At 41.2% G+C, this 15,182-nt stretch overlaps 1 protein-coding gene across 17 annotated transcripts in view; it reads right to left on the bottom strand.

Moving 5' to 3' along the window:
* The window catches only part of DST (dystonin), a 291,993-nt gene that overhangs the window by 259,017 nt on the left and 17,794 nt on the right, over positions 1–15,182 (bottom strand). For 16 of the 17 annotated variants that reach the window (XM_077174926.1, XM_077174932.1, XM_077174929.1 and 13 more), the window contains exon 4: positions 195–402. In XM_077174926.1, coding sequence (XP_077031041.1) covers positions 195–402 — 208 coding nt within the window. Of the gene's footprint in view, positions 1–194; positions 403–546; positions 736–15,182 lie in introns of those variants that run through there. The other variant, XM_077174938.1, reaches the window with a different exon arrangement.

Here is a 15,182-nt window from a genome sequence, read left to right as displayed (position 1 = left end):
TTTCGCATGAAAGTTTAATGGGCGCACCTGCGCGTGTTTCGGCTCGCCTTCCACACGCATCAGTTCACCCAGCCGGAAAAGGCGGCCAAAGAGCTTAGTCACCGCCCGGCGGGGCCGCGCTCTGAAAGAGAAGGGACGGGGGTCCCCTCTGCCCCCGGCCGCCCCCTGCCCCGCCGGCCCCGACCGCGCCTTACCGGCGATGCGCAGCACGGCCCGCTCGGCGGGGTCCAGCACTGAGCCGCCCTGGATCTTCCGCTTGGACCGCTCGTGTTTGGGCAGGTTCCAGGGCAGCGTGTCCCCCGGCGCCGGCGACACCGTCCCCGACCTCTGGCTGAAGTCCTCCTCGTCGGAGAAATCGGCGGAGGACGACATGGAGCATCGGTAGGACGCGTTGCCGGAGCTCTGCACGGGGAGACAGACAGACAGGGTGCGTGGGGAGCAGCTCGGGACGAAGGGCCTCAGGTGGCGCCGGCGAATACCGGCCCCGCGTGGCGTGGAAAAACATCTCACGGGAAAAGGAGGATAGGGGAGAGGGCCGCCGCTCACCATTGGTGTGAATTTAGAGGGGGGAAAGGGTGCGTGTGCGGCGTGCCGAGGGTGATCCCCCAAAAAATAGCCGGTCTTTAGCGGGAGTGCATTTGGAGGGATGTCGGGCTAGAGCCGTGGCCTGCGGCTGGGCAACCAGCTCGCAAATGAGCCTCCCACTTCCCCAACAATAAACCCAGCAGCAACAACAGCCGAAAAAAAAAAAAAAGCCACCAACCTTCCCGGCTACAGATCGAAGGCGTTTGGCTCCCCCGCCAGGACAAGGGGAATATTTGCCATCACCGAGCTACTGTTAAATCCGCCCCTGGGGCAGACCCAGCCCCGCCGGGAGCCAAGGCGGGCTCTTCATTCATTACCGCCCCGGCCTCCCCCTGCCCCGCGCTGCCTAACGGGGGGCGAGGCTGGCTAACGGGGACGGAGCCGGGGACGGAAGGAAGGGACACGATTCCTTAGAGCAGCCCCTTCGGGCATCAGGGCACGATGGGCAGCCTTAAGTCACACTTTGCCAGGCGACTTCGGCAAACAAACTACTGATCTCGGTGTATAAACTGTATTCACTTTTAGGCTTCCCAGCTACTCAAAAAAGAGCTCTTCCGGAAACGTAAATAAACACTGATGCAGGGAGAGGACTGCTGCCATGTCTGGCTTCCCTGTTTATGGTAAAGTGGGAAACGGAGATGTGTGAACAGTTCGGCACCGTGTTGAAATTTAAGGTACATCATTAAACATGTGTTATCAGGACACAACGGACAGCAAGGTGCTATTACTTTTACTCTGTAACTTCAGATTGAAGGGATTTGTGGTTTCTCCAAGGCACGACACAAGAAAATGATGGGTGTGATTTGTCATTTCATGTGGGAGCTACTGTTACAGCCCCTTTCAAAAGTGCAACCTGATGCTTATCCAATTATTTTAAGTTTTAGGTGTGTGCTGTTGTCAACTTTTACAGGTGCAGTAGAATCATAGGCTCACATAATTGCTTGAGTTGGAAGAGACCTTTAAAGACCATCTAGTTCCAAACCCCTTGCTGGGGGCAGGGACACCTTCCACTAGACCAGGTTGCACAAAGCCCCATCCAACCTGGCCTTGAGCACTTCCACAGCTTCTCTGGGCAACCTGTTCCAGTGCCTCACTGGAACTTCATAGTGAAGGATTACTTCCTTATATCTAATCTAAATCTACCCTCTTTCAGTTTAAAACCAGCATATTTTGTTACACAGCAACAGCCCCATTCAGCCATTCTAGAGTCCAGATTTGATATTAAGCCAGATAGTATTTTAGGCTTGTATTGCAGCCCTTTTCACAATTTTTTTTTTTCTATAAAGGGGCCTAAAGGGTACCTTTTCTTAAAGAAGAAATTTGTACAGCGATTGAGATATGATGAAATGTATTATTGTTGTCTAATTTATTTTTTTTTACTGTCAGCTGTCATGGGGGGTATTTTACCCATTTAAAACTCAGAATCTGCATAATCCAGAGAAACAACATGATGCACTCTTTGATCTGCAGAAAATTAAAAAATAATATATAGTTAAATAATAAGAGGAGATCACTTATTAGTGTTTTTCCTTCTATTAGTGTTTTTTTTCCTCTTCACTTCTATCCCAACTCCCTTTTCTCCTTGTAGAGTACTCCATGGTGAAGTTTGAAATGTGTGGGTTGTGAGGGAGGGAGTGAATACATAAAACCAATTAACTGAATTCTAGTTCACTGTATTGTGATGTAGAGAGAGCAAAAGGTAAGTGCAGAAAAACAGAAACATGAGATGTCTGATCCCAGCTCAGATTTCTTTCATAATTACTTTTAGTGCAGAGACTATTTGGCTGTCAGTTTATATAATAAACTAAAACTGGATCTCATAAAGCAAGATGGTCACATATAGGTGTCTTCCTGATAAGAGCTGGAAGTGCTCAGCTTGCTGCAGAGCACTTTGCTGTTCCAGCTGGGGCTACCAGGGCCTCTCATGTGCTTAGTCAGGGATTAGGTTCCTTTGAGCCTGTCCTTAGCCCCAGATTTTGCCATAGAAGAGAAAGTGTTGCCTTTAATCCCAGCTCTGAACATCCTGCTTCAGGCCTGTACCTTCTTTTGGCTGATCAGCAACCCTCAGTATCTTTGGCTCACACAGACCCACAGAGACAGATTCTGACTTTCATCTTTTTCACCTTCTGCATTTCTAGCTTATAGTATGAAAGTTTGAAAGAGACCCAACACAGTGTTGTGAGGTGCTATAGCAATAGTTTGTTAGTATTTATGTAGCAGCTTGAAATATGCAAGAACAAAGTACAATAGCAATTGCTATTGAAGTTTTGGGGAAAGATCTCTCAACTCTCAGATTTATTTTTGAAAGTAAGCTATAAATTTTATCCATTAGGGTTTCCTTTTTTCAAAAGAGGCCTTCACAGCCCATTATTACATTTCATAACATCTCCTCTGACCTGTAGAAGCCAAAGGCACTGTTGAGTGGTCGTTCATTGTGCATCATCAGTCTACTGAGATGTCAGTTTTAGGGAAAAGGAGTCTGCCTTTTAGTCTGCTCTGCTACAATACTGGAACATAAGCTATGTGAGAAGACTCCACTCATATTTTATGAGAATCAAACTGAACAGGCAATGATAGGGCAGTGTTTGGCTTCTGTGTGTATTACAACTAGCTATCTGCTTTTAGGTTATCCTACCTTAATTGATACATGCAGTAACCAAATGAATAATCAAAACCCCCTTTAGCTTTTTAACTCTTCAATTACCATGTTGTTTCATTTTCAGAGCAATGTAGGAAGTTCAGAAAGGAATTTTTCATAACAACAAAATCCGGAAAACATTAAGAAATGTCAACTTCTAACTTAATGACAGTCTATTTTCTTGTTCAGCATGGAGATACTTCTGAGTAATGCATACACAGAGATATTGAACACCTAGGTATTTTTTACTTCGCTATTCCAAAGGTGTTTATAACAAACTGAACAACTTTGAGTAAATTAACAGTTTTGATATGAATTCTGTAATTGTTCCTCTTTTGCACACAGGCACTGTTTGTGTACCATTCATCCCACTGGACTCTATGTTTCTAGCATACACATTTTCTGTGATAGAGTTGTAAGTCCCAAATAAGCATTCCATTATCAGAGCAACATATTAAGCAGCTTAAAAAATAGGAAATAACGCAGAACATCTATACTATTCTGAAAAAAGTTCCTGGCCCATTAGGACAACATGTAGGGGAAAAAAGGTTGTTATATTCTGTTAAAATCAGAATATGTAAGGCACTTCTGTTATTTCTGTATAAATTACATGGCTATGTGCAAGTGAAAAACATCAGTTAATAACACACCATGCTTTTTGGGCGGCGATGTGAGTGAAGTGTCTCTTAGATCCCCCAAAATATTGATCATCCTTACTTAGCCTACTCTTAGGGACTTGGCAAGGGTCAGGACTTGACTGTTCTTAGCTTGAAGGCCTGTCAGGTCACAGCGCAGTTGCTGTAGCTGTTTATTCTCCGCCTCCGATAGCGCACTGCTGCAGCCTGAGGCCTCTCTGCATCCCCGTGGCTGCTCCGCAGGAGCGGCTGCAGCCGCAGCGCTCTTTGCGCGGGCACCGAGGGCGCCGCAGCCCCCGGGAGCTCGGCCCGGCGGAGCGGGCAGCATCCAGAGGCGGGATCCAGGCGGGGATCCCTGGCACGGCTCGCTGCCGGTGCCGCACGGGGGTGCACAGCGCACACCAGTGCCGGGAGCGGCGCAGAGCCCAGCTCCCTTTGCCGCTGCCGGCGGGCTCCCGCACATAGGGGATTTGCAGGAGCCGCCTGAGAGTCAGGCTGGCAACCGTGCTGTAAAAGCGAGCTGGTTTCCAGTAACGGGGATGATTTCAAAGAAGCATTTCGTATACTTGTTAGAGGGATTCGGCCAAGTTGCAAGGCATGATTTCCCCTGAGGAGGGAAAGAATTGCTGTTTGTCATAGGTGAGGCACTGCAGAAGATCAGGGAGAGACTGAGTGGAAGATGCTGTAGCTGGCAAATGGTGTAGAGCGTTGCACACCACCAGAGAACAGGAAAGCACCTGGAAATAGGAGGTGATGAAAGGGTCGAGAACGGCAGGGACTGCACACTGTCATTCCTGGGGGAGGGAAGCATCAGCCGAGGTCAGGTTTCAAATTCGGTCAGGCAAACCAGCTGGGAAAAGCTGCTGCAAGGCTGATACCAAATTATCTTCATATTACAAAAATTTCCCAACCCTATGACACATCAGAGATTGTGCTGGCCAGCTGAATTCTAATCAAATAGTTTGTACTTTCACATTTTATCTTTAAGAAGATTGTCCACTGCAGTGAGTCCTTTCATGCTGCTTTTTGGAAGCTGTGGGAAGTACAAGTCAACACTGACTGACATTTAATTTTCAGTTTAGTAATGAGTCATTTATATTTCACTTATACTAAACTATCTCAGAATTCCTGGAATATATTTTTTCTTTTATTATACTCATTGCAGGAAATGGATAAATATCAACAGAAATTAAGCACTAGAATAATGATTTTACTCAGTGTGCTTCAGCAAAATTCCTTTTAATTTAAAATAATTTAGAATATCCATTGAAAGCGAATGGCTATTTTTGTCCTTTAACATGCCAGACTGAATGCTATCAAAGTGGATCAACTTTTAAAGTAAAATAACAAATTTAAGACAAAATCTAGGGCAACTGAATGTTCCCATTAGTAAATCTTTACCACTTTAACCTGGGTAGATGATAATGAAATGCAGAACACAAAACATCCAAAATGTATGTAATCAGGCTATGTGAGTCCTTGGGACTGCATGTTGTCAGAAATGATCAAAATTCAAAACACACACAAATTAAAGTACCAACAAGGACAATGTAAAGCCAGTGATGATGAACATTAAAAAAAAATCACCAGTGGAGATGTAGATATAGGAAATTAATATATTTCTTTGGTTCTGTGCCACTCACTTAGGAGGGCATCCATACGTCCAAGTACCTATGTTATCAGGAAATATGAAAATTACTACAGAGTTTCTGGGTTTGTATTTATTGTCATAAAACAATAAGCAGAAAGCTGGAAGGCAAATACACTAAATCTGAAACTCCTGATCATCCAGGGTCTGGCTCTATGTTAAACTGTCTTTGCAAACAGGTAGGCTTTTCAAACATCAATACAGCACCCACCTGCTCTGTAGAGAGAACTTACATTCTTTCTTTCCAAAGGTAGGAGAAGATGGAAACAAGCATTTGGGGTTTATTCTATCATCCATGTTTTAGAACTAAATTTGAAGACTCAATCCAGCAATCAATCAACATTAAACTATTTGAAAATACATATTCTTATAGTTACACACACCAGTTTTAATAATTAGAGATTTTTCTCTTATCAAATCAATTTTGAGTTTCTTTATCTTAAGTTTGCTTGAAAATATTTCCTTTGCAAGGTTTAATTTTCTTAAAATTTTTTAGTCTTAGCTGACTGGAGAAGCCTGAGAGCAAGATTATGAAAACATCCAGTAGTTATTTGTAAACACTAAAAAAATCCCAGTAATCTTTTTTGAGAAGACTGTAAGCTTTGGGATGGATACTTCAAATATGAATATGCTTTAAGCTAGACATAAGTCTTTTGCCATCTTTGTTAAAAATCTGCCTACATTTGTCAGAGTGATAAGTCTTTGAGGTATAAATATCATCTGCTATCCCTGGCATCAGGGAGTATAAAGTAAAGCTTTTAAAATTTGTGTTTGATCTCACTACTCTGACAGGAAAACTGCTGCAGAACTTCCTGCTGTCTTGATTACAAGTGATCTTCTAGTTGCCACCTCAATCTTATTCCTGGTCTTTTGGGGGCTTTTTGCAACAACAATGTTCATTTCCTTAAATAACCTTTTTGCTTCCCCAAAGTATTCATAGCCTGCATATTATCTCCTCTCACCTTCTTTTGATTTTGCTGAGCAAATGAACTTCTTTTAATCTCTCCTTACCTACCAGCAGTTCTTCTTTGCAAAGGTGAATATTTTGATTTAACTATTTCTAGTATTCAGGTAACTACCAATGTTATTTTACCAGACTTTTTTAAACAGGGTTCAAATTTCTTAACTAAAATGTCTTCAATGTATCATCTCTGAAAAATCCCTTCAGACTGGCACCCCCTAAACAGAGTCTCTCAAGGGTTTCAGATCTGCCAGACCAATACTCGACCATCACAGAATGACCAAGCAAATTTCACCCTCACAGCTCTTACCTCCACTCTTGGGACACCTACCATCCCCACCAAGGAGCTGACCAGGATCCTTCCAGCTTGGAGATCCAGAGGAAAAACTAATCTTGGCATTTAATTGTTGCTGGCCATGGTTTCAGGTTGATGGCAGTGCGGACAAGGGGCATGGAGAGCAGGGCAAGGCAGGCACCAGGCCTGAGGCAGGAGACTCTTGGTTTGTGCTCTCTGTGACTCGCTCGGCCGCGCGCAGGCAGCGGGAGGGAGGAAGAAGCTGTGATGGGAATGTGAGAGGACAAACACCGGAACCGGCATGCTGCAGGAAAGGGCTGCAGGAACACACCGGGACTGAGAGCCTGAGGGACAGACTGACAGTCCGGGAGCTGCAGCTGGAAAGCATTCAAGGGAGCAGCAGACGCTGTGCACAAGGACTACAGGAGAAATGGACCTGCAAGGAACTGTGGGGATCAGTGACCATCAGTGCTGGAGCAGCTCAGGGTCTGACATGCTGGCATGAAACTGGAGCTGCCTCTGCAAGAGGCTTTGAACAAGGCAGCCTAATGAACAAGGAGGGTATGAAGGTGTGTGTGAAGGTTTCAGAGAAGACAGACTAGAGCCAAAGAATGGAGTATGCAACCAGGGGCCACAGGGAGGCACAGAAATCAAAGAGACTGCTTGAACAAATGCCTCAGAGCATGAAAGGACTGACCAGGAGAACCTGGGAAGGGCTCTGACATGAAGGAGTGAAACAAGAACTGGCAGAGCAAGAGCAGAAAAGCCAAGGTCAGCAGAGGAGTGAGGACTGGACAGCAAGGAAGGAGTTGGCAGAGACAGGTCAGGAGCAGGCTGGAGGAGACATGGCAGAAACAGCCACACTTGAGAAGAATGAGCACAAGAAAGCTCATTGCCCTAAGAAGCCTGGAAGGAAAGGGAAATTTCACCCCAACTCTGGCCATTAGCAAATATCTGAGAGTTCCTCTAGAAAAAAAATACCTCCTCCCCTGCATTACTGATTCATGAGAGGAATACAAATGCCATCAGTCTCTCCCTGAAATCCAACAGAATTTTCCATATTGGAGTCAAAGTGTCAAAACCTGCCAATGAGCTACACAGCTGAGCTTTTCCACTTTGTTTTTAACAGCAGTGGGAAATTAAACACAATGTTCCTGTTAAAGTACTTTTCTTAGGGCTGCAAAGTACTAAAATGTTACCAAATCCCAGACTTAAGGTTCACCAAGCAGTCTTGCTTCAGCCTGTTTATTTGTATCTTACAATGCAGTCATAATGATGTGATCATATACTATTACATCCTCAGAAATTTTCTTAATAAAAGTCTTGCTCTTATTTACTGCAAATGATGGGTAATATTCACTCCACAAACGGTTATTCAGTATTTTGTTTGTTATCCTCAGTTCAATGGGCAGCCCTAGAACTTAACTTACTTCATGTTATTCAAATACTAGTCTGAAGAAGGAACTATTATTTAATAGGCTGGGTTTTTGTGCTTATCACTACAGTAGTATCTGACTGCTTCACTCCCATTACAGAGGATGCAAAGTAAACCAGGAGGTCAATATTTTTTACCTAGGCCAAATTGAGATGCCAGGGATCTGACTTTTAAGAGCCATTAATATTACATATCAATAATACTCAGACTACAGCACTGAACACAGAGTTCAGTGGTGAATGGCAGTTTAAGAATGTCTATAAACCCAGCTACATGCTTTGATTCAGGCACTTAGAAAACGGAAGATAAAATATGTTTTAAACCAGTTGTTCAGCTTATTTACAGTGTCCCTGTGGCCACCCTTCAATCTCCAAAGCAGCACTCTCTCTTTTTAAAGAAATAAGAGATCCTCTGTCTTCCTGCAATCTCCTTTTTTATTCATTTATACATTTTACAACTTCTGCAGTAGAACTCCTACACATAAGAGTCATCCTAAGAGCACTTCCACCCTGTGGTGAATGCAGAGTACATCCTGTGAAAAACCAGCACACCATCCTACAATTAAAGCCTGTATGACAACGCAGATGCACAATCCACTGAATTACAGCCGCATGTGTAACCTTAATTCCAGTGCTTGATAATATCTGAACACTTGCCTCTGCCAAACTATTCTTTCAACATCATACCCATGTGTAGTGTTATATATAAATACAAATGGATAAGGGAGTCCCTTCCTATATAAAGATGTACTTTAATGTGCCACAGTAGGATGTTACACAATACAACTCTGAAGAATGACTCTGGTGGCAGTGAAGGAAAAGGAAACATCTGCATTTAGACTATAATTACTATGCATCTGTGAGACAATTACTGGTCATTTTAAGTTGTGTAAACAACGCTATCAACACGATCAGAGCTGATTAATTTTTTTAACCTGCTTTCAGCTACTGTACAGAATTCACCATTTATAATCACATACATAAAACATTTTTTCTTACAGTTAAGACTGCTAGCACATTTTATCAGCTTAGGTTTCTATTACTGGCTCTCCCAGAAGGACACTGGGATTTCTAAAAGAAAAATTCTGAAAAGCTAAAAATTTAATTTCTCAATGAGGCTATGCTGCATGCATGTAGTAAAATTTTTTCAATGAACACAAAATCCCAGTTAATAGAAATAATGGCAAAATGATGGTGGCAAAAAAAAAAGACATTTTTCAAACCAGAGTTTCACAACTCTATTTCTTAGATACAACACTTGAATAATATTTTCTCTCATTCACTTCTAATTTAGTAGCAAGTTAGCTTCGGCTCCAAGGATGAAGGGTGCACTTTGACCCTCTTTGAACACTTTAGATGGAAGAGAGTTAGACTGCTTTAAGCTCTCATCCCATTTTCACTAAATAAGCATTTGCCCTGGGAATGAAAGTTGGCTTAGACAAAATAAAAATGGTATAAAATCAGCTCACTTATCAAGAAAAATCCTGCTATATTAGAGGTACAGGATAATTTGCAATGGTGTACAGAAAAATAACAGATTTTACGTTATTTTCAACCATGTAAATTTAAATCTAAGTAAATATATTCAAAACAAGCATGACCTGTCACCACAGGGGACAATCAATTCAAATGACCGTAACCCTCCAAATAAGAGCTAGCAGTGAAGTCAGTTAAGGTCCTCTAAATAGAGATTTGTATGCTTATTTCTTGTGTCTTTCTCCATTAATTATTAGCCCTATTGCAATTAACTTGTTTATTTTGTACTATGCTTAATAGCTCTAGTACCTCAGTATAGGAAAAAAAGCACTACAAAGTTAACAATAATTTTAAATCCCAGATCTAATTCTTAACATATCACCGTTGTGTTTTAGGAAAGAGTCGTTCTAAAATAGTAATGCAATCACCTCCAGGGCCTAGTGAAACTCATGGCAATACACCTTTAAGAAATCCCTTCAAAACCTGAACTGCCTAGGAGCTGGGCAGAAGGAGTGGAAGAAATGGGCAATTGCTGTAACGCAATGGATGAGCTGCAGGGTGGAGAGGGAAAAGCAGCCAAGAGGAAATGGGGAGCAGGCAGCAAGGGAGGAGGTCACAGAAACTGGAAGAGCAGTGGGAAAATGAACTCTTTGGACAAAACTGTTTATGAAGAATTTATCAGTGGGGAGTTACTTGCTATAAGAAAAGCCAGAATACACAGCAGTTCAAAACAGAGATGTAAACAGTCTCTTGGAAGAAGAACTAACTTCAAAGTCAACCTAATGGCCACTGAAAGCTTTCTCTTCATTTCAAACATGACTGGATTTAGCATTAATAGTCATATTTGCAAAGATCATGTGCACCTAAAATAGGTTCCTTGAGATATTTATAAAAATGTTTAAGATGGCCAGATGCTTTAATCTTGTTAAAAGCTTTATGAAACCATCACCTAATAAACTGTCAGGACCTTCTCAAAATCCCCATCAATATCTTTTAAGTCTTTGTCCTGGTGTCAGCTGTGGTAGAGTTATTTTGATTCCTAGTGGCTGGTACAGTGCCATGTTTTGGGTTTAAGGTAAGAGTAATGTTGATAACACACTGCTGATTTAGTCATTGCTGAGCATGGCTGACACTACATCGATGACTCTTCATCTTCTCATGTTGCCCTGCCAGCACAAGCAGCTGGGGGGTGACACAGCTGGGACAGCTGACCCCAGCTGAGCAAGGGGATGTTCCATACCATGTGGCATCATGCTGAGCAACAAAACTGGGGGGAGCTGACTGAGGGTGGCAGCCTCCTGTTCAGGGACTGCCTGGGCATTGGTCAGTGGGTGCTGTGCAACTGCACTGGGCATCACTTGTTTTGTACATTGTTTCATAATTCTTATTATTTTCCTTTCCTATTCAGTCTGATTAAACCTTGTCTCTACCCACAAATTTTGCCTTTTTCTTATTCTCTTCCCCATCCTACTGGGGGCAGTGAGCAAACAGTTCTGTGGTGCTGTTCGTGTTTCGCTGCATGCCAGGCTAAACCATAGCTGTCTTTAAAATGAAAAAAAATGCAGTTCTTATTTCCCTTTTTATTTGGATTCACATGTTCCCTGTGTTTGTTCCTTATGGCTGTGCTCAGATTGTCCTGAGAGAGGACCCATGCATGTGTGTGTGTGCACACGTGCGTGCAGAATCTGACAGCTCACAGCTCTGCCATACGTTTGAGAATGTTAATATAATGTTAATAGAAATGCTGAAAGATGGCATGGTAGTGTTTTGACAAGTTTGCTTCTAAATGCAATTCACAGGAGACACAATCCAGCATGAGCATATGTCTCCAAAAGAAAGAAGATATGAATGCAATCTATAGATTAAATAGCTAATAGTTGGAAATAACCAAGTCTTGTGCAGAGTGATGGGCAATATTTTCATCTCATGTTTTAGGTCATTAAAATAGCATCTAAAGGACATAGTGGTACTGGAAAATTAGTAGATAACATCAGTGTAAGAATAAATGGAAATTAATGAAATTAATATTATTAAATGAGATATATTAAAAACTCCTAAAAGGCCCTGTAGAACAACTTTATCCATATGAAAAACATATTCTTAAGGTGTCAAAAATGTGAGACTTCTGGAACTTCTATAAATTATTTGGTATCAGATATTTAAAAAAACTCCCAAGTATTTTTCAGACATAACTCTAATACTGATTTTCCCATAAGTTTTAAGGCTTAAATACAACATATAAGTAAACCAGGATAGCTGGAAAGACCATGAATGGGACAGTTTATGGTTTTATATGCATTAAAAATTGATCAAACTTTGCTTTCATGGTTTCTTTATCAGGGTATTCATAGTGCAAGTTTCACTTTGGCCATGGGATTAGTCTCAGTGGAGCCAAGTGAAGCTGTCCACATCAGGGATTTTTCACATGTGCCCTCCCAGAAATCTGCCCTCTCTCTGTTTTCCTTGTAGTGACTTATAGTGATGCTGCACCCACTTCTAAGGAGCTAAATTGCTTCAGCAAAGGCCAGTCCTTAAATAATTAGAAACAGGTAAATTAGGAGACCCTGAGGAATATGTACAATCAGCAGTGCTTCTCAGATTATTGTTTGTCATCAATTTATTCTTTGTAGGTTATTTCAGAGATACTTTTCTTTGTTACAATATTCACTAGTAATCACCTCAATACATGCTGTTGCTATAGTTCTGGGGCAAAATAGATCTTTGGATGTGTAAAGTACAAGGCTTTTGAGTAGAAAGAGGGCTTTCACATCTGGAAGTGAAGAAAACAGGTTTATTTATCACCCTGTCTCTGCAGTCTCATCTACCATGTCTTGGAGTGATCATGACAAACAAAACTGCAAATTTGGTACTACATGTCATGATTGTAAATAATCCTGCTGGCTGCATGAGTCATTTAGGAGCCCTTCAAACCGTTTAACAATGGAGATGTCAAAAGATGCTGCTTTGACATCATCTCTTTTCAATTATGTTCATGGTCATGCAAACACTGTTTGGCAGAACTGTACACCCAACTGACCCCACAGCTCAGGAGCCACATCTGTTTACACAAACTCAAGGCCACTGATGAATAACTTGCAGCATTTTATACTTTGCTTCAGAGCAGAAGCACTATTTAAAATATAGACAGTATTTTCAAAATGCTTGTAAAAGAACCCTCAGTTTAAAATCTGCCCTGGAGAAGTATTGCTAGGCAGCAGCATGCTCACAACAAGAGATTTTTGCACATCTTTCCACACTTTCAGAAAATTTAACAGAATCAGGTACCCAGTTTGTGAAAGGAGCAATATGAAACACTTCCTTGATTTGTATGCAATCACACCAACCTAAAAAACACAGTTCTGTTTGTTCTCGAGAGTTCTACATTGTGTTCAAAAATTCAAAGCACATGTCAGTAGTAGGTATGTGTACTCTCCTCCATAAGAAACTGATGTAAAGCTGTCACCTATAGAGAATGTCAGCACAAATAATACAGCCACTAAGGAGAGGGTGACCTAGAGGGCATGAGATATAACAATGTGCCCTACAAGGGGAGGCCTCAGCACTAGGTTCATGTTGCACTAGAATAAGATAAATAAAAAGGAAAATGGCTTATAAACTGTTTGGCAAGGATCAGTATTAGCACAAAATATATTTAATATCCCCATTAACAACCTGGAAGGTGTAAAAAAACCATTAAATTTTCAAAGAAAATTAATGTTCTATTTCTGCAAACATCTCCTCATGCAGATATTCAAGTGGAGTAATTATTGTCTTCAGTGGGATTACTCCCATCCAAACAATTACAACTAATTTAGTTCTGACAAGATCAGGAACAATACTGGAAAGATCTCAGATTGCTATGCAGGAAGTAAAAAATAATACAAGCAAATTCAGATAATTATAGCAGCAGCTAGGAAACTGCAAAACAAGATTTAGACACAACGAAACCAACCAAATACAAAATAGTCAAACTTAGCAAGAATAAGAAAGCCTAGCATCTAAATATCCACCAGAGCCTTAAATGAAATATCTGAAAAGTCTTTGTGCATATATCTTAATATGATAACAAAACAGGCTAACATATTTCAGGACTTTAAATTTTGCTGGAGCAAAGGAAAAAAGCTTTCCCTAAGGTTCTTTTATAGTTACTTTGGAGGTACCATTCTTGTCAGAAAAAAAAGGGGACAAAAATGCGTGAGGAGGGAAAAAAAAAAAAAGGAATACTGTTTTATGAGGAGAAATTATATCTTCTGGTTGGCAGACATCATACAGGACTTTTTTCAAGTGATGACTCAGCAGAATAATGTAAACATCAAGACAACAGATTATTTCTTTAGAGTGGTTCAAGTGGCCAGAGCTAGGAATATCGGGGGAAAAAGGGGAAAGAAATTATGCAGATTAACAAGAGCATTTCTGGCACTGAATCATGTAAAACCATACAAAAATGAAGGTCAAAAGTCTCTCAGCTTCAAGGCATTGAGACTAAGTGGGATGAAGATGCAATAAACTGCAGGATGGACATCCTGGTGACTGCCTGGAACTTCACAACACTGCAGTGATTTGTCATGGCAATGGCATAAACCTTACTCACCCTGTCACCATGGCATTAATAATACACTCAAAATAACTTATATGTCCATGAGAAATTAAATTGGTGACTTATGTTTTCTGGATTGTAGTATAATAAAGATAATTTATTCTTTTTTGGCAGAAATGTGCACTCATCAAGGCTGTAGAAGGAAAAGCTATCAAAAGAACTATGTAACTATATAAAAGATACACTGCAAAAGCAATTTCAAGGAAGTGACATAATAGTGACAGCACTGAGAGAAGCTTTCTCTAAATCTGGGATTTATTATTGTTTCACTGAAACCTGGGACACCCTAGGACACAGTGGTAGATCTTCTTCAGACACAGCAGACACATGAAATGATACAAAAGTGAAGTTACATAGTAACACTGCACATTTTCTATTCTTATATTTTTTATTTTTCTGATCCTTAAATCCCTGACATGTTACTGACTTTTGGAAAAAGTAGGGCTTTCTTAGCATAACTAATCCATTCTTCCAAACCTGTTTTGCTGCTTACATCATTTTTACAGTTTTAGCTCTTTAATTCAGTGGCACTGATGCTCTTTTTCCAGTGTTGGTAAACAGTGGCAATTGGTTACAGCCTCAGCAGTGACAGGCAGGCTTACCCTTGGCACGGGCCTACCATGGGAAAATATACAATCAAAGAAAAAAGGGAATTAAAAAAAAAAACCACCAACAAGAAGAGTGGTATGGAAAATAAGAGTTGATGATGGAAGAAATAAAAGAAAGATAGCAAAGTAGGGAAAGGACCCTGAATGTGAATAATGAAGTGAGGGAGCCTGGTGGGAGGCTGGAGACTTAGTATGAGTAACAGAGCTAGACAAAGTAGTCTAGAAAGAAAGATAGGATGGGAGTGAAAAGGAGATGCTTGAGAAGAAAGTGAGAGCAGATCCTTTAGGAAGAGTAGAAGACAAAC

Source organism: Agelaius phoeniceus, chromosome 3, assembly GCF_051311805.1.
Source record: "Agelaius phoeniceus isolate bAgePho1 chromosome 3, bAgePho1.hap1, whole genome shotgun sequence".
NCBI lineage: Eukaryota > Metazoa > Chordata > Aves > Passeriformes > Icteridae > Agelaius > Agelaius phoeniceus.
Note: the sequence above shows the minus strand (reverse complement) of the source record. Positions and strands in the feature narration are given on the sequence as shown.